Source organism: Neodiprion lecontei, chromosome 2, assembly GCF_021901455.1.
Source record: "Neodiprion lecontei isolate iyNeoLeco1 chromosome 2, iyNeoLeco1.1, whole genome shotgun sequence".
NCBI classification, from domain to species: Eukaryota; Metazoa; Arthropoda; class Insecta; order Hymenoptera; family Diprionidae; genus Neodiprion; species Neodiprion lecontei.
The window spans coordinates 34,633,422-34,652,331 of NC_060261.1; the positions used below are offsets into that span (position 1 = coordinate 34,633,422).

Consider the following 18,910-nt stretch of genomic DNA (forward strand, 5'->3'; position numbering starts at 1 on the left):
TGCTGATGGTTCGTAGCTTCATAAATTGAAGCTTTTATAAAATTATTTGACAAGTTGTTGCTTTTCTCCTGTTGGTTACTTTTATTAACTCGTATCTCGAATTTCCCACGCGCCAATTCACCTACCCTTTATCATGTTATAGACACATATTATGTGTCTGTTGTTGAAAATCATCCCCTCGTATATTCGTTGGCTGACAATGAAGTATAGTCTTGAACGAACGATATATTTGAAGAAAAAAACTAGCGCCGCATGGTGCCTGCAAATCAGAGACAATTTGGTTCAATAGAAAAGAATATTTAATTATTTCGGCAAATACGCATGCACATGAATAATAATCACTGTTTATAAACGATTTATCTACAAAAATTTACAAATTGACTCATTTGGAATTGAAGCACTTAAAATTATGGAAATCGTATACCTATATCTCACATTGGACATAACAATTGTATCAAGATCAATTAGTACAAGCTCGTTACATAATTACTCAATTGCGTTTGCAACTTGGTGACTTCAAAGTCTACTGCAAAGGATCTGATTACTGCTCATACGCAGACTAATCATAAATAGTTGGTGTGGAGTGCCGATTGACCAAACAGATTTATAATCGAAATCTCAGCGGTCGTTGCACTGCTATAACAGTTATGCAGCTACCCAGAGTACTGGACCAGAATAACAAGGTAGGTTACCAACGCTGCTAACATCTGCAATCAAGCAAGATCAATGAAAAATAAGAGCAGATAATCAAAATAATTATTGTAAAATATTACACTCACCGAATGTAAGAGCGTAAAGTCCAACCGAAAGAAACCATACGCTGTGAAATTCAATTCTTCGTGTAGTATCCGGAGAGAGAATTCGGTGAGCTGAAAAGGAAACGTCGGATTAACTTTTTGAATAAATATCTGCATACCACTGATGAATAAAAAATAATAAAACAGCATTCATAAATCTGTAATTGCGGAAAGAAATAGTCCGCGTTACCTCTGCCTTGATTACCGGTATCGCTGTTGCGTCCATCAGCTTGTGAATTACCAGACCAGTTCGCTTTGCCTGCGGTATCGCATGAATTTTGTCACAACGAGAGTTGATTTGCAACCGCTGCTGTTAGTATTATTGAAAGAAAATCAATTACCTCGTTTACAGTTTTTGGAACGTTGTACACAAGAAGAATGACGGGATAAGCAATGACAAATGTTAAAAATATCTCTTTAGCAACACGAGCCACCAAAAACGGTAAATCTGAGCTAAGAAAGATAATTATTATCCAATAAACCCAGTAAACGAGCGTGACGAAGGTATGACAGATGCACATTAAGATCGGAAATGAAAAAAAATTCGCAACGTCGTTAGTAATTTCAAAAATCGATGTACGAATGCTGAGAAGTGATCGAAGAGCTGACAACTGATTGTGAGTTGACAAATCCGATATCTCTGATTCGCTGCTGAGAAAAGGTATGGCGGATGAAAGGTAGTGAAAATCCTTGCTATTTAATAGCATATTGTTAACTCGGTAAAATTCCGCCTCTAGAAGTCCGACAATCAAGAAATATTCGGTAATAAAGCATGAAATAAACATACATGGTAGGATCGTGACTACGAAATACACTAGGTCGTATTTATATTCTACCACACTGAAAGCAATGCACAAAGAAACGTTCATCACCCCGTGTACAACAGATAGCGTCAATCTACCTGTAATATTTGGCCCTTTCTTCAGAGAAAGTCTAAAATCGGTATCGATAAGTCTATTCATAATAATTACAGCATTGTTCTGCTTAAAAGTCCAGGAAACAATAACAACCCAAACTGTTGAAATCGTGACGATGCTCCACGCGATGTCACAGGATAATCTCAGCTGAAATTTTTCTTCATAATCCGCAACCAAATACTTTGGAACTAACAGCACATATGCAATTGGAATCAAAATTGCCAGTAGGAGATTATAAACCAGTCCGATTTTGGAGAAACTGAAGGCCCAGATGCACACAGGCTTGCCAAAGTTTGCAAACAAGTTTTTAGCTTGAACGGAAAATGGGGCGAGACCGAAAATCTTGAAACCATGAAGGATGATTTTCGTTAACTGGAGAAATTTTTCCGGACGCTTGGCGGTCATTTTCGCAGTTGGCATCATCACCGCTGTAAATGTTGCGCAAATAAGGAAAAGATCAGTAATCGCAGCGATACGTCGATTTCACGCGAATATTTAATTAATTTATCTACGGCAATAATCAATCCTCACGAAACTTTTGTAACGCTCCCTTTGAGGTACCTTATTGGACCGAACGTTCTTATTATACCGATGAGTTGTGTGTGCTTCGAATAGAAAAATTTTCCCACAAATACTGCCGTCTATTATACGACGAATAATAGACGAACGTCGAGGCAATCCAGATAACGTAAAACACCCTTCTTCGTGTACCCACGGCATTTATGGCGGCATAGCTGCGTTCAAAATTAATGTATGAACGTGTCCTATGTTCCGATTTTATTTAGGGATATTAATAATTCACTAACTAACTTTCACTTTAATTTCAGGTACCGTCACATTCTTATCTTCGCGAATATCATTTATACGACGGAGTATACCACAAATATTTTAAGGCCTTCTCCAAAATGAACTTTGCATCGCAGTCAAAGATATATCGGAATTTTGAAAATAATCAAAATACTTATAAGTGATGACTGTTTGATGTTATATATAATAGGAAATGTTACAATCAATCATCTGTTTAAATTTTACGTCAATCAGTTGAAGAGATTTTGGAATTTAATACCTGCTATTTTGAAAAACATAGATTCGAGAAAAGCGGTAGAATTAACACTTTTCGTTTTTGTATTCTGTATAAGTTTTTGGGTCCGCCCAATAACACCGGTGGTTTCTTACGTTTTTGCGCAGGGAAAATACGAATATGCAAGTTGTTTTATTGTACTTTTTTCCTTTATTACTTCATAAGCAAATTATTTGTTCAGTTGGTCGCAAGTCAAACTCGACGTTTTTTGCTATACGAATGTGGGAAAATCCGAAAATTGATCATTTGAAAATCCATTCTTCATGGTATTACATCAAGAGCACTGCAACTCAGGCCTGAAACAATGAAATTACCCCCGTATAATATGTTTCTCTGAACGCTTGACGGGCATTTTTACAACTGACGATGCCCTCTGAATGTTTGAAATAAGCAATGATCGGTATGATCAAGGGGATCTCCGACCTTCATTCCTCAACATAGTTGAAAATTTGATTCTAATAGGAATTTTTTGCGTAGAATTCATCAAAAAATTTGGAACAAAACAATTCTTCTCGGGCCTTATTAATTTTTTATCTAACTAACAAACCGAGATATCGCAACATCTGTACGATCGTTTGTTCCTAATGAAACTTGAGATACGTACAAATTTTTAAATCGATCTTACCATCTTTGATGCATATTTTACGAAAAAAGCAACATAATTTTCGCTGTAAAATATTGTTTACCGTACAATACCTATATTGCGGATAAAAATATTTCTTTCGTTAGTCATCATTGACACTGATTGCGAGATAGCAGTATAATGTTTTTACCACCGTACATATACATATACTCGTATAAGTGGCATTCCGCGCAAGTTCGGCCAACGTCGGACCTTCGGAATTAATGGTTATGTTGAAAAAAATTTATTTATTAATTCCAGTTTCTTTCGTTTAAGTATACCCGTACCACTTATGATTTTCGAAAACCAAAATGTTTCATGGCATGATTTTGAAATCCGATTGATTTTTTAAAAATCCTGCGTCAGATATAAAAACTTTCAAGCTTAGACCCAGAGTGTGCCGGCGATCGCTTTTTTTCAAGATACTGTTTTGTAGTTCGGACAAACGTATAACATTTTTTAAGAGAATGAAAATTGGCGAGGATCCACCGTTGGTTGCGTTGACGTCGAATGCCCGATATGCTGTCCAACAATTGTCTGCCTAACCAGTTTGAGAATAATGGCTTATCACATGAAAGGTACCGTCAAAATGTAGTATCACTGTGAAATTCACATCAATACAGCAAACGTAATTGTGTACAACGCGGGACCTCGGACATATGTCTAAAAAATACGTCGATGTCAAGTTTTGAACTTCTCATGCTGGTGACTTTCACGGAGCGAAATGAACTGCTACATATTTTTTCGAATAGCGTATCTCACATCTAGAAACAATCCACAATCGCATGATGTAAATTTCACAGCAATATTCGAGTTTGACGATACCTTTTGTTTGATAAAGCATTGTTATCAGACGAGGCAGACAGACAATTGTTGGATAGCATATCGGGCATTTCACATCGACTAACCAAGATTGGACCCTCAATGTTGTTCAAAAAATTTTATACGATTGTTCCAACTACTTTGATTGCACATAATAAACCGACTCTTTGTTATAATTTTTATCAAATCTTTTTTCTTTAAAAGGCAAAAAAAAGAGGAGAACCGATCGCCGGCCCCACCTGCGTTAAAATATTTCATATCTGACACAAGATTTTTGAGAATTTATTCAGATTTTAAAATTAGGACATAAGACATGATGGTTTTCGACAATCATAAGCAGTACAGATATACTAAAAAAAAATCCCAAAAAATTCAAGGTATAATCATCATGATCGAGGTAATTCTAGCAAGTTTAGAGTTATCGAGGATCGAGAGATTCGGCTCTCCGTCTCTCTTCCCTAATCCCGAATTAGTATTTCGATATCCTGGACGGGAGTTGTTTACACTCCGTTTGATTAAACATTCATTATGGAGTTATATCAGCAGTATAATACTGAACTGAATAATCCTTACAGCATGTGATAGCAGTGTTACGATTTATTTGACAGAAAAGTTGTACAATATCATGAGAACTATACTTATACAATTATTTTGAATATCCTAGTTTACGGATATTTGTTTTTACGTTGAATGACCTAGGAGTGCAGTGTTATTATTATCATTGTCGCTAACCGGACATCGATCAGCAATTTTTAATTTACGTTCTGAAATAAAATTCATTATTTATTTGCCATATAGCCTTTTCCCTTGATTCGAACACGTCATTCATTTGCCGTGTACGCTTCAACGTTAAACTATCTAACTCGCGATCAGTGTAATTCTTCCTTTCATTGAATCACATGAGTGAGAATTAGAAACAAAAAAAAAAAAACTCCGGTCTCTGGTTTTCTTGGTACCGTACTCGCGCCGGAGAGCAGCTTATTTCGATCGTCTGTACTGCGCATGCGCGGAGGCGAGTACGCGCGCCGAGCAAGGAAGCGAGCGAAGTCAGTCGCGACTCGGGGTCTGAACCGAACGGTACCTACACCGGAGAAGTTCGTCTCACCACTTAAGTATGTAGGCAAATCATAATTAGTTGGTGTGAAGCTTCGGTAGATTAAGACCAGTTCGCCTTGCCTGCAGTATTGCATAGATTTTGGCACAACGAAAGTTAATTTGCAACCTTTGTTGTTAGTAATAATAAAAGAAAATCAAATACCTCTTCTATAGTTTTTGTAACTTTGTTCACAAGAAGAGTGACGGGATATAAAATGATGAGTATAAAAAGCTCCCGAAGAGCAAAATCCAGCGAAAACGCTTTATTTGAGCCAAAAGGGCCAATAATTATCCAATAAGCGCAGTAAACGAGAGTGACGAAGCAATAACAGACGCACATTAAGATTGGAAACGAAAAGAAATTCGCAACGTCGTTAGTAATTTCAAAAAGCATCGTACGAATCCTGCGAAGTGATCGAAGAGCTGACAACGGATTGTGATTTGACAAATCCGATATCTCTGATCCGCTGCTGAGAAAAGGTATGGCGGATGAAAGGTAGTGAAAATCCTTGCACTTTAATAGCATATTGTTAACTCGGTAAAATTCCGCCTCTAGAAGTCCGACAATAAAGAAATATTCGGTAATAAAGAGTGAAATTAATACAGATGGTGGGACTGTAAATACGAAATACGTTAGGTTGTCTCTATATTCTCTCACAATGAAAACAATGCACAGAAAAATATTGATTGTCTCGTATACAACAGACAGCGTCAATCTACCTCTGATATTTGGTCCATTCGTTAGAGAAAGTCTAAAGTCAACATCGATAAGTCTGTTCATAATAATTACAGCATTGTTCTGCTTAAAAGTCCAGGAAACAATAACAACCCAAACTGTTGAAATCGCGACGATGCTCCACGCGACGTCACAGAATGAACTCTGTTTAGTTTTGTGTTCATAATCTATAGCCACAAACTTTGGAACTAACAGCACATATGCAATTGGAATCAAAATTGCCAGTAGGAGATTATAAACCAGTCCGATTTTGGAGAAACTGAAGGCCCAGATACACACAGGCTTGCCAAAGTTTGCAAACAAGTTTTTAGCTTGAACGCAAAATGGGGCGAGACCGAAAACCTTGAAACCATGAAGGATGATTTTCGTTAACTGGAGAAATTTTTCCGGACGCTTGGCGGTCATTTTCGCAGTTGGCATCATCACCGCTGTAAATGTTGCGCAAATAAGGAAAAGATCAGTAATCGCAGCGATACGTCGATTTCACGCGAATATTTAATTAATTTATCTACGGCAATAATCAATCCTCACAAAACTTTTGTAACGCTCCCTTTGAGGTACCTTATTGGACCGAACGTTCTTATTATACCGATGAGTTGTGTATGATTCGAATAGAAAAATTTACACAAATACTGCCGTCTATTATACGACGAATAATAGACGAACGTCGAGAACCCAGATAACGTAAAACACCCTTCTTCGTGTACCCACGGCATTGATGGCGACACAGCTGCGTTCAAAATTAATGTATGAACGTGTCCTATATTCCGATTTTATTTAGGGATATTAATAATTCACAAACTAACTTTCACTTTAATTTCAGGTACCGTCACATTCTTATCTTCGCGAATATCATTTATACGACGGAGTATACCACAAACATTTTAAGGCCTTCTGCAAAATGAACTTTGCATCGCAGTCAAAGATATATCGGAATTTTGAAAATGATCACACATATTTATTAACCAGGACTATTTGACATTGCAGCGTATTCGTCACTTTGCAATTCGATAGATGTGCTTTCTTTCGACACGCCTCAATTCAACCTCTTTCTTCATACGTTGATATTAAAATAAAATCATCTCTGCTATCACTTTTTTCAATTTTGATTATTCTTCGCAACTACATATCTCTTGCTGCAATGAAAACTTTGTTATCGATGAGGGCTAAAAATATTCGTCGTCCATTATTTTGTACTATATTTTTCTGTATCTCTCCAGACTTGAGAAATAATGGCTATCCGGCAATAGAAAATTAAATCATATGTTAAGAGGTGGTAAAATAATTAATTCTTTTCAATCGATCTCTAATCTTCGATCAATGCGTTCGTATAAAAAATTCTGTAGCAAATCTAAAATTTCAACTTCACTTCTCGATCGATACATTATGGAATGCCGCATCGATAGACGTCATGACGAAAGTTTCAAAACTTGCAGCTTCCAAAAAATTGTTTTACACCCTATGTAAATCTAACATTTCGAATTAACTGCCTTAGTTATTGTATTATGCATTCTTGTTTTATTTTATAATCTTTTAAAAGCCGATGACTGCTTCGTATATTTAAAATACTGGCACCGCGTTACGTACACACTGTGCGCTTCGCATTGCATTGACACTAGCATTTCATAAACTACTTGATTTTTCGAAGCATCAATCAAAGCATAGCTCCTCGAAAAAAGGTATTTCGCATCGGAGAATGTTTGGTTTCTTTTAAAATCATTGCAGTTTCTCAAGTAGTTTAGTGAACTGGCTAAAATGTGGTACTAAATGTAATTTTTGTCCGGCCATCGATACACATCTAGTAAATAAGCTATCAATGTTTAAGGACGCTGTATAAAAATAAAATAAAAAATAAAAATAAAAAACTTGAGAATTAACGTGCATGGAATTGAAACACTAAATATCAGTAATAATCGTTTATCTTTCTCTCGTGTTTGACCATATTTACATATTAGCAGTATCTATCGGTACTTAAGCACATTATGTTACAATTAATAGTAAAACATCTACTGAAATTGAATAAAAATCACAAGATAGGTTCCCATAGATGCCAGCATCTGCAATGAAAGAAGTAACACTGAAGGTTACGGATTATATCTGCTCTGAAACGTTAATATGAATACCCACCGTATGCAAAAGTGTGAAATCCAATTTAAAAAATCCACAAGCCGTGAAGTACAATTCTTCATGCAGCAAGTGAAGAGAGAACTGTTCGAGCTGTAACCCAACCACACGATTAATTAAAGCTTGCAACTCCCAGAAGCTGACAATGAGTAGTGAAAAAATGTAATTCTCATAGTCAAAAAGATAAGTAGAACCTTGTGAACCAAAACGAATTGAATGTAATTGAGTACGTCCAAAAAATAGAATTAACTCGAATTAAAGCGAATTGGAAAGACTTGTATGTACGAATTCTTTTGAATTGGTTTCAATTTGTTTTAATTAGCGTTTAGATTCCGTTTTTGCCGTACTCAATTCGATTTGGTTTACTGGCACGTTACCTCTGATTTGATTTCCGGTTTCGTCGTTTTGGACAATAACTCGTGCACTACTCGACTGGAAAGTTTCGCCTAGAATTTAACACAATTCGTGTCAGAAGACTTTGTCGATTGTTGGATGGTAAAATGAAGTGAAACCTTCTCACCTTATACATGGCTTGTTCAGTGTTGTAAACAAGTAGCACGATGGGGTACGCAATTACGATAATCAATAATACCGTTGAAAGAAATAGGGGCAACGAAAATACCGCGTTCGGTGCAACGAATGGAGTAATGAGATAATAAACGTGGGTCAGAATTGCGTAAAAAGAAGTGCCGATGCATAATAAAATCGGGAATGAAAAAAAGTCCGAAATGTCACTGGAAATTTCAAAAAGCATCGTACGAATTTTGTGTACCGATTGGAGCATAATCAGCTGACTGTTATTCGGTGAAAAGAATGCTTCTAAATTACTGTAATTGAGAAACTGTGTGCGGGGATACAAGTTGGTCCGAAAATCGTCGTAATCCGATAGAATCTCGTTCACTTTTTCAAACTCCTTGATTATCAATCTGACGACCATACAATATTCTACCATAAACGAAGAAACAATGAAATATGGTACGGTGAAATAAATAAAAACGAGGGTAGGAACTGTGGGTCGGAAAATTTCCTGGATGTACTCATAAATCCAGAAACAAGCGTTGATCGTCACGTATAGACAAACCGTTACGAACGTCCTTTTCTTTGATCGTTCCTTCTTCGATGTCACGTAAAAGTTGAGCAATAACATTTTGTTAGCAATGTCTACAGCTTTACTCTGCTTAAAAGCCCAGGAAACAATGACAACCCAAGCTGTACAGGATACCGAAAGTCCCAGTACCGCGTCGTGTATTGCAGTCAGTGAAGATTTGTTGTCGTAATTCATAGAAACCGACTTCCAAAATGAAACTGCGGTCAGAATTGAAAGTGCAATCGAGAGTAGAATATTATAGGCCAATCCTAAATTAGATGAATCCACAGCCCAGGTGCAAATGGAGTTGTCGAAGTTTTCAACAGAGAATGTTGCAAGTCCGAGAATTTTGAAAACGTAAACCATCACTTTGATGATCCAAAAAAACTTGACCGAATACTTTGCGGCCATTTTCACAAACTTTGTATTTCACTATGGCGAGTGCGCTATGATAGCGTATTAATATCACACGAACATAAATACGGCAGCAATGAATTATCGCGTATCGCAAACAAATCGTCAATGCTCATCGGAGTTTTTTCGCGCACTGAACGTTTTGTGGTGTACTTCCGTTTAGAACATACCTCCGATCGATCTGAAATTTGGTATACTTATGTATTTTGATGCGCTGATCAAGAATATCATACTCAAAACACCCGTAAATTCGATTTTCAAGGTCAAATCGACAAAAAATCGATTTTTTAAATGTTTTTCACATTTATTGAAATAAATATAAGGAAAAACCCAAACCCAAACCCAAACCCAAACCGAAACAAACACACACACACACTCGCACGCACGCACGCACGAACGCACGCACGCACGCACGCACGCACGCACGCACACACGCACACACACACACAAGTTGATTTGACCTTGAAAATCTAATTGTGGGTATTTTGAGTATGATATTCTTGATCAGCGCATCAAAATACATAAGTATACCAAATTTCGCATTGATCGGAGGTATGTTCTAAACGGAAGTTTATCCATGTTTTGTTTACTTGCCTCAATATGATTGGAAAGCTTCGAATATTCCCTTACTTATCATACTAATTACGTACCTCGCATCATAAATAGTCAATCAACTGATGGCTTGTATGTACATCGAACTACTGTTCAGGCGTACCTTATGGTGAGTTAGTATAACGGATGTCACGTCAACTCCTATAACGCTAATTAAAGGGTTACGGGTGATTGGGTTTGAATAATATTAATTACGATTAAAAGGAATAACGAATATGTTTAACAAGTATAAAGGGTGATGGGTAGATTTGATGTATAAAGTTTCAACCGTTTGATTGTTACACCAGGTAGAGTGCAGACGTCTGCTCTACTGAAGGGTGCGTGGACAATTGCATTTTGAAATTGAAGAAGAACTTGAGAGAGACAAGACTGCGGGAAAAGATATATAGAGGAAAACCAAAACAAGGCCCGTAACTTTGCAGGATGCAGACGCGGTGGGAAAAAATGCAGCTAGGTACTTGGAAGGTTGAGAATAGCATAAAGGATGGGAAACTGAAGGACCTAGCGAAAGTTGTAAAACACCAGATTTGTGGTTCTAAATTATCCTTTTAACCTAGCGACGGTTTGCGACGCAACAGCTGCAGTAATTCATCACGAATCGAACTGAAGCCTGAATCAACATGCAGTAAATACCCATTTATAAGTTCAGCGATAAGGTAAATTAGTATTTTCAAACATTTTGATTCTTTCCGGGAACATTCAAGAAACTCAGTAATTACGAGAAGGTCTCATCAATTCGATGAGTGATTCGGAAGAGTGCCGAGAAAAATGAATCACTTAACAAATGGATGACAGAGTCGCGATGAGAATTTGCGATAGCCGCGTATAATGTACTTTAAATAATCGATGAAACGTAGAGTTCTCGTTGGTTGTTGTGTCTATCGTCCATCTTTCATAACTGTTGATGTAGTTTTAGTAATGAGACTTCATTCTACACGGACATCAAACTCATAAAGCGAGCCGACAGATGATTCAAGCATTTACACTTGCGATGATACTTGTAAAGAAAACGACAATTTTAATCTTCTCATTCATCTCAGCTACTTTAAGAAGAAAACATCGGCATCACTGAAAAATGGTGTAAAACTGGTACATATTTATTCATTTTCTTGCAACTTTACATACGGTATGTTAGACGCTGAGGCACCAAAAATTAACCTGACATGAATATTTCATCTTTAGTGCGATCATAAAATCCATAATGTTCGCATGTGTAGATAAGATTGATTAAAGCAAATGAGAAATCACTGTGAACTTGTGTATGCTGGATGTTAATTAGCATAAAGGCTTTCTGTTCGAATTCGTGTTTGTTCACTATCCAAATTACCGAGTTCTTATAATTAGCTTCTCGGCAATCTCTGAGATTGTACTCATTTTTAGCCATAAGACTTAGAATTGATTGAATCGCTTGCACGTGCCTGTCGATATCGAAATAATTGGGATCGATCGGTAGTTGATCTTCTTGCGAGTAGAACGACAGCTATCGGAATTGGATCAGAATAAAAAGGTAGCTTGCCGTAGTTCCCATCATCTATAATGAAAATATTATTCGTACGACATATTACGTATCACAGCTTTTATTATGTACTAAATAAAACTTGAAAATATTTAAACTTATATATTTACCGTGTGTAAAAGAGTGAAGTCTAGTGTGAAAAACCCATAAGCCGTAAAATTGAATTCCTCATGCAGTAGCTGAAGTGAGAACTGTTCTAACTAAAAGCGAAGTTCGTATTAAAGATTATTATCAACGATCGAATATTCTTAACAACTAACGAATCAACAGTATGTTACCTGTGATTTTATTTCTGATCTCATCGCTGTGACTAAAAGCGTGTGAACTATCTGTCCGGTTAGCTTGGCCTGCAGCATATCGTATATAAAAGTTTTTTCAGATCAGTTCGTCGACCATTCAATGACAATTATTAAAGTCAAACCAGTCGCTACCTTTTTGACAGTTTCTGTAACGTTGACGAAAAGTGATATGATCGGAGAAACGATTATGAAAAGCCAAATTGTACCGAAAATGGTCTCAGACAGCGAAAAGGGTTGATTTGGAATAATGGCAGGAATAGAGAGGTAATAAACTTGATGAACCATCGTAACAAAAGAATGAGCAATGCAGAGTAACATGGGAAACGAAAAGAAGTCTGCAACGTCTTTGGATATCTCAAAAAGCATTGTACGAATGCCATGGAATGATCGAAGCGCAACTAGCTGCGCGTAATTTGACAAACTTGATGCCTCTAAATGATTATTGAAAAGCAGTGGCGAAGAGGACAGATAATTCGAAAACTCTCTTAAATTTGACAAACACTCGTTGACTCTTCCAAGTTCGTTGGCCACCATTCCCATGGCCACAGAATATTCCAGGATAAACCAGTGAATAACAAAACTCGGTGTGTAAAAGAAACACAAATTCACCAAATCGTTGGGTAATAACGGAGTTTTTCTGTGTTCTATGACCCAAATAGTAATCCAAAGGAAAGGAGTGATCATCAGATGTACAGCTAAGCATACGAGCATCTTTTTATTATTTGGCCGCAGCTTACTCAGACCGGAAAGCCGAACGTCAACTTCTAAAAGTCTGTTCATTATCCTTGAGGCATTTCTTTGCTGGAAGAGCCAAACAGTGACGACAACCCAAGCTGAACAACTCGTCAATAGGCCCTGCACTACATCAGTGGTCTGATTTATCCAAGACTTGTCTTCATAATTCACGGAAACTAAATCAGGCACATCGAATGCAGCCATAATCGGAAACGAAATTGTGATTAAAAGATTATAAATCATGCCTGTTTTCGAAAACACGAATGCCCATGGGCAAGTGGGATAGCCAAGTTTTTCAATCGGAGTTTTCATCTGAACTGAGAATGGGGCAAGCCCAAAGATTTTGAAAAATTGAATCATTATTTTTACGACCCAGAAAAACTTTTTATTACGCGATGGAGACGCTTTCATCATTCACGGCGGTTGATTAATAATAAATTATAGGATTTCAGAGAGGTTTAGTAATTAGGTTCAAGCAGATATCTCAATAATGATCACAGCATTTGGACCGAGAGTTCATCATAATTAAAAACTTTTATCGAAATGAATGATTTTTAGTGAATTTGCAAGTTGATTGTCTTCTCTTATCAAATGCCTGTCACATAATAACTAAACGTGTAAAACTGAGACGGAACCAGTACAAGTTGCATGTTACAAATACGTAGATCAAAGTCGTTTTTGCTTATTACCGTGATTGGAAAACCTAATAACGAACTTTATTAAATCATAGCTGAACTTCGGAGTGCGTGCAGAGCGTTACAGATGATTACAAGTCAGCTCAGATATGTGCACATATAACAATACATGGCAGCCTGAATTACAAAGTAAGAAACTAGTGTACGGGGAATTCATATGTTGAATGTTATATCAATTGTGCAAAAGCCTGTGAGTGAAATACATTTGTTTTTGCTCAACTATAAAACAATGGATTGTAAGCACTGTAAAAAAAGTTACAAAAAGAAAAAAAGCACTCAGCAAATTAATGTTAACAGCTACACGAATGTACGGCCACACTTCGAATTATTGAAATACGCATATGCGTAATGTAAAGTCTACATCCTTCGTCGTTATGTTCCACAAAGATCAAAGTCACGATAACTAAATGACCACACCTGAGATAAATGTTATTTCTGATATCGAGATACTTCATTTTGATGAATAATAGCGACTTCTTCACTGCTATGTGACCATCGTTATTTTATGAAGCTCCATTAATTCAAAATATTGTTAACGCGAAGGCACGTTTGACCACAACGTTGGCTGCACTTGGCGACTAAATAGCATTAATTCCCAAAGGTCTGTCCAAAAAATTCATCCAACTTTTATTGTTCAACCGGATTTTACAAATCTATTCAATTTTTTCCGAGTCATTCAGACATTGTCCAATCAATGTAGTACCCAAGAAAGTTTTCGATTTTATTTAGTAATCGATCAAGTATTTTCCAACCGTGACACACCCAACTGTTTATCTTGTTCAGGACACCAAGACTTATTTTCGCAAATTATTACAATAACATTGAATCTGAATTTGTAATTCTTCTACGCCTAACAACAAACAAATTGGGTTACTGATGGGTTACACAGTTTGCCATTACTAAGGCGTTATCTCGTTCATTATCGGTCACCTTTTTGTCAACGCCTTTTTCTTTCCAAGATTCTAATCAAGGTCTTTTCAGCTCATTAATAGTAAGTAAAGTTGCAATACTCAGAGAAATTAAAACACCACTCGTCTCAACAGAATTTTTATCATTGTCAGGGAATGATACTTACGAAAAATTTAATGCCTGGTCAACAATGGTAAAAATTTTCTTAAATTCAAACAGTGTCGAACGGTAGCGCGATCCGTAGCAATTACGACGAGAGGCGGAACTAAGGGCGGGAAATCGAGGTTAGAACATTTGGATACATGAAACGTAATTAGTCATTTCAAACCGTGCAAAATCTTGAAAAATGAATCAAATTTCACGCGTGTAATGTACAAAGACGCACATTTTACTTCACGACTATTCTGCTATAATTGTCGCGCGATCATGGACTCAATGTACGCTGCCTATTTTCTTAACTACACAAATACGTTCACCAAATGCATTACATGACATACCGTTCATTAAGCAATTATAGCTGCATCAGCTGCATCGAACTGTACTTGTGTTACGTTCACTATCTCCGATGATCTTTGAACCGACCAAAATTAGCAGGGACTAGCGTTTCCCACAGAGAGTATCATTAGTAGAAAAACCTCTGGAAAAGCGCTTCATGCTTTCGTATTACGATTTTGTAGAATACAGGTACACGTATCGTCTGCCACCTGATAGCCAATTCATTGTCATAAAATTCTTTGTCACTTTTATCTGTCGGATATTCTCACTTACCATTGGAATAATTATTTTGTAATTACAGCCTCTTGTCTGGGGGAAAAAACCGTGATAACGTAAATAAAAATCAACCAATCATGCAGAGATCTCTAATGACACTTCCCTCACTAAACAGATTTTTGGCAAGTACTGCTATTCGTTACATTTTTCGCAACTGCTATGGAATTAAGATAACAATTACCACTGTTTTAACGAAAATCAACATCTTCACTTCATGTTTTTTGTCTTACCTTTGCCTTCCTTCCAACCTTTTATAACATTGTAAGAGACTCTGATGATTATTTATTACAAATTACAGATCGGTGCTAGGATAAAATTTATACCAGTATCAGTACACGCCGCTAATATCACCTCGATTAAATTAAACAAGGAAATACCACCCAAGCAACCTGTTCCTGAACTAAAAAACACTATCAAACGTTATTTAAAGTTAGTACTTGAAATCAAATCTATTTCTTCCACAAATGTCTAGTTTTATTCAAGGTTGTTGTCCTTTTCAGATCTCTCGAGCCACTATTATGCGACAAGGAGTACTGCGAAAGTGAAAAAATTGTCAAGGAATTTGAGAAAGGTGTTGGCGCTGAGTTACATCGCAAGTTACTGGAGCGTTACGAAAGCACAGAGAACTGGGTAAAGGGTATATTGTGGGTCATAGTTACATTCAACATTGTTTTATCAATAATATTTATTTAATTTCTTACCCAAAATATTACATGTTATAAAAAAGCAATTTCTATTGTACGACCGCAATATCTTGATGCATTAAATATTTTTTTCTTATTTACTTACGTTTCCTTTGCAGATGAATGAATGGTTTCTGCATGCTGCATACCTGGGATACAGAATCCCTTTAATCGTTCATTCTAGCCCAGGGACTGTTGGTCCTTTGCAAAAATTTTCCTGCCCAGACGAGGTATTTATCTTTGGAGGAAAATTGATTGCCGCTGTTTGTGAATATGATTCTATGATAAAAAGGTATTTGTATTATATTATACTGCAGATGATTTAAATATATACATATTCTTATCATCAAATAATGTTACCTTTCTACAGTGGCAAAATGAAACAAGAAATGGCAGGAAAGGATCCGCTTGACATGCAACCATATGCTATGATACTTGGGACTTACCGACGCCCTGACATTCCTCTGGACTGTCAGTTGCATACGGATACTTCAGATCATATTATTGTGATACACAACAATCATGTTAGTTTACATCAACAGTTACTATTAATTGAATGATCATTTTACTTCTACATTCTTGTCATACAATACACTAAAATAATTCGTGTTTTGATTACAGATTTTTAAACTAAATATTTTTGACGAATCTGGCAAGAATCGAACCGCTCTATCCGAAGGTCAGCTTGCCGCATCGCTGAAGGATATAGCTGGGCGATCGGCTATTGCTGGTACACCAATAGGAATCTTGACAGGAAACGACAGAGATACATGGGCGAAGGATTACAAAAAACTTGAGGGTTAATTCTTGTTTACATTATCAAGAGTAGGAAAGCAAATGCAAGAATCGATACGAATTAAAAGTTGGCTAAAGTCTTCACGGTTTTGCAGCGAATAAGAGAATGAATGTCTATTCTCATTACAGCTTGTGGGAGTAACCGAAAAATATTAGAAGACATAGAAAACGCAATGTTTGTACTTTGCTTGGACAAAGCAATGGGAAAAGATATCTCGAGAGAAAAGAATTATGAGTCTTTTAGAGCAGTGCAGAGCCTGACGGGGGTCACCTGCGAGACTAATGCTGGGAATCGTTGGCATGACAAAGCTGTTCAGGTTTGTTGAGTAAGGTAATTTTTAGCATTCAGATATTTATTTTTTCGACCTATTTAACAGTTCATAGTATCATATGATGGATTCGTCGGCATGACTTACGAACATAGTCCGTGCGAGGGTGTTCCAATTGCAGTTCTACACGACCACGTATTAAAATATATGTAAGAATTTTTATTTGTGTATTCATCGTTTGCTGCTTATGCAAAAATTTGTTTTTTGTTTCTACTTTTATTTGTCGTCTTTTCCTTCAATAACTTCTATAACTAACTGTTCCCTCGTTTTAGAGCGAACAAAAAGGACGATAAATGTGACCAACCCAAGGAATTTCCTAAGGCCCAGCTTTTGAAATTTTATCTTCCTGAAGGAATAGAAAAATCAATATCTGCAGCCACATCTACAGTTGAAGAGTACGTGTAATATTATTAATCCCAACATGAAATATTATTTTTGGATTTGAGAATAAATTTATAGTTCAAAAGTTGAGGTCTGATATGGGCCGTCGACGACTACGACGACGACGACTGAATGCTTACCTTACATTACGTCAGTATTATTAATCATAAAAAAAATCTAATTCAACCAAATTTCTTTTCTTTTTTTAACGATCATTTCTAGCTTTCTAGACCCACGAAAAATATGAATCCAAACTAATTTTTTTTACATTGTATAAGTTCATAGCAAAAAATTATTTTACATAGCTGAATTTGAAATATCTTGTACAATAATTATTCAAGTAAACGGTGGCTCCTGAAAAACTGAAGATTCTGTCTTCGATCAACAGGATTTCAAAAGACATTGACATGGAGTGTTTTACTTTCGAAAATTTTGGAACCGAGATGATCAAGAAGAATAAAATGAGCCCGGACAGTTTTATACAAATGGCGATGCAACTCGCGTATTATAGAATTCATGGAAAACCTCCAGCCCACTATGAATCTGCAGGACTGCGTAGATTCCGTAACTCAAGAACCGAATGCATCAGATCCACTTCTGTAGAATCTGTTCAATTTGCACAAACAGTGATTAGCGGTAATACTTCAAAATTGCAAAAGAAAGAAGCAATGATGAAAGCTATAAATGCGCACAAAAAATTAGCTGGGGAGGTCAGTTTTCACTAAGCAGCAGTTGGGTGTTGATCTGTAGTTCATACAAACACTAACACATTCATCTACTTGGCTTCCATAGGCTGCTACGGGTCAAGGTGTAGATCGGCACTTATTTGGATTAAAAACCATAGCAACGAAAGAAGGCTCAACCCTTCCACAAATTTTTACAGACGTTGGATACAAGAGGAGCACACATTTCACTCTAACATCTAGCCAGGTGAGTGTCCATTTCTAATCATTCTCTGTTCACCACTTCTCGATTAACGGAATATTCATACAGCAGAGAGTTAAAATTTTGATACAATTAATGGCGTTACCAGGTTCCGTATAAGACCGCTTCATTCATGTGTTACGGACCTGTAACACCAGACGGATACGGATGCTGCTACAACCCGCGACCTCAAGATATACGAGTGGCTTGCTCTTCTTTCAACGCGTGTAAAGAAACGTGCACTAAAAAATTTGCAGAAGCACTACAACAATCTTTCTGCGATATGATAGAGCTAGCCACTGAATGTTGAAGCGCTAATATTGGCAATTAAAACTATCATATACGACATAATCATCTTTTTTTTTTACAAAGAAACGTATTTTATAAATTTATATATTGTTTAAGTTTAAATAAATCTAAATAATACTAAATCAGCGTTGTCATAAAAGAGGTTTAACTGAAATTTGATCGGTTAAACAATTTGAAAGTACAATGTGCCTTATCTTGTTCCAAGTATTACTTTCAAGTATATACTCCCTACATAAAAAATCCGACACAGACTGTCG

At 36.6% G+C, this 18,910-nt stretch overlaps 3 protein-coding genes across 12 annotated transcripts; 1 reads left to right on the plus strand and 2 right to left on the minus strand.

Annotated features, from left to right (window-relative positions):
• Positions 1 to 551: 551 nt before the first annotated feature.
• LOC124293030 (putative gustatory receptor 28a) lies at positions 552 to 9,692 on the minus strand. Its single transcript, XM_046731929.1, has 4 exons — positions 8,715 to 9,692; positions 8,572 to 8,640; positions 780 to 869; positions 552 to 707 (listed from the first exon to the last, which is right to left on the minus strand). Exons 1-4 carry the CDS (start codon positions 9,690 to 9,692, stop codon positions 654 to 656), a joined length of 1,191 nt encoding a protein of 396 aa, XP_046587885.1. The 3' UTR covers positions 552 to 653.
• On the plus strand, positions 5,271 to 18,775 carry LOC107223918 (carnitine O-acetyltransferase). Of its 10 annotated transcripts, none has more exons than XM_046732535.1 (13): positions 5,271 to 5,351; positions 15,258 to 15,354; positions 15,531 to 15,661; positions 15,733 to 15,862; positions 16,035 to 16,207; positions 16,286 to 16,439; positions 16,537 to 16,714; positions 16,840 to 17,027; positions 17,088 to 17,188; positions 17,312 to 17,434; positions 17,809 to 18,130; positions 18,213 to 18,350; positions 18,454 to 18,775. In XM_046732535.1, exons 2-13 carry the CDS (start codon positions 15,310 to 15,312, stop codon positions 18,652 to 18,654), a joined length of 1,884 nt encoding a protein of 627 aa, XP_046588491.1. In that variant the 5' UTR covers positions 5,271 to 5,351; positions 15,258 to 15,309; the 3' UTR covers positions 18,655 to 18,775. The 10 variants fall into 10 exon arrangements, with proteins under 10 accessions (XP_046588491.1, XP_046588496.1, XP_046588492.1 ...); XM_046732540.1 differs by lacking the exon at positions 5,271 to 5,351 and adding an exon at positions 10,873 to 10,963; XM_046732536.1 differs by lacking the exon at positions 5,271 to 5,351 and adding an exon at positions 11,785 to 11,814.
• Positions 11,457 to 13,311, minus strand: LOC124293100 (putative gustatory receptor 28b). The gene is made up of 5 exons (XM_046732548.1): positions 13,250 to 13,311; positions 12,255 to 12,268; positions 12,102 to 12,170; positions 11,934 to 12,023; positions 11,457 to 11,838 (listed from the first exon to the last, which is right to left on the minus strand). Exons 1-5 carry the CDS (start codon positions 13,269 to 13,271, stop codon positions 11,788 to 11,790), a joined length of 246 nt encoding a protein of 81 aa, XP_046588504.1. The 5' UTR covers positions 13,272 to 13,311; the 3' UTR covers positions 11,457 to 11,787.
• Positions 18,776 to 18,910: the final 135 nt, after the last annotated feature.

Excerpts from the sequence above, each read along its gene's own strand:
- LOC107223918 (XM_046732531.1), top strand. The coding sequence starts at position 14,831 with ATGTACAAAGACGCACATTTTACTTCACGACTATTCTGCTATAATTGT. Across the intron at positions 17,435-17,808 it reads GCCACATCTACAGTTGAAGA|GATTTCAAAAGACATTGACA; the intron begins GTACGTGTAATA and ends TTCGATCAACAG. Across the intron at positions 18,351-18,453 it reads TCACTCTAACATCTAGCCAG|GTTCCGTATAAGACCGCTTC; the intron begins GTGAGTGTCCAT and ends TGGCGTTACCAG.
- LOC124293030 (XM_046731929.1), bottom strand. The coding sequence starts at position 9,692 with ATGGCCGCAAAGTATTCGGTCAAGTTTTTTTGGATCATCAAAGTGATG. Across the intron at positions 870-8,571 it reads AACCGGAAATCAAATCAGAG|CTCACCGAATTCTCTCTCCG; the intron begins GTAACGTGCCAG and ends TTTCCTTTTCAG. Across the intron at positions 708-779 it reads ACTTTACGCTCTTACATTCG|ATGTTAGCAGCGTTGGTAAC; the intron begins GTGAGTGTAATA and ends GCTTGATTGCAG.
- LOC124293100 (XM_046732548.1), bottom strand. The coding sequence starts at position 13,271 with ATGATGAAAGCGTCTCCATCGC. Across the intron at positions 12,024-12,101 it reads GATCAGAAATAAAATCACAG|TTAGAACAGTTCTCACTTCA; the intron begins GTAACATACTGT and ends CTTCGCTTTTAG. Across the intron at positions 11,839-11,933 it reads ACTTCACTCTTTTACACACG|ATGATGGGAACTACGGCAAG; the intron begins GTAAATATATAA and ends TTTTCATTATAG.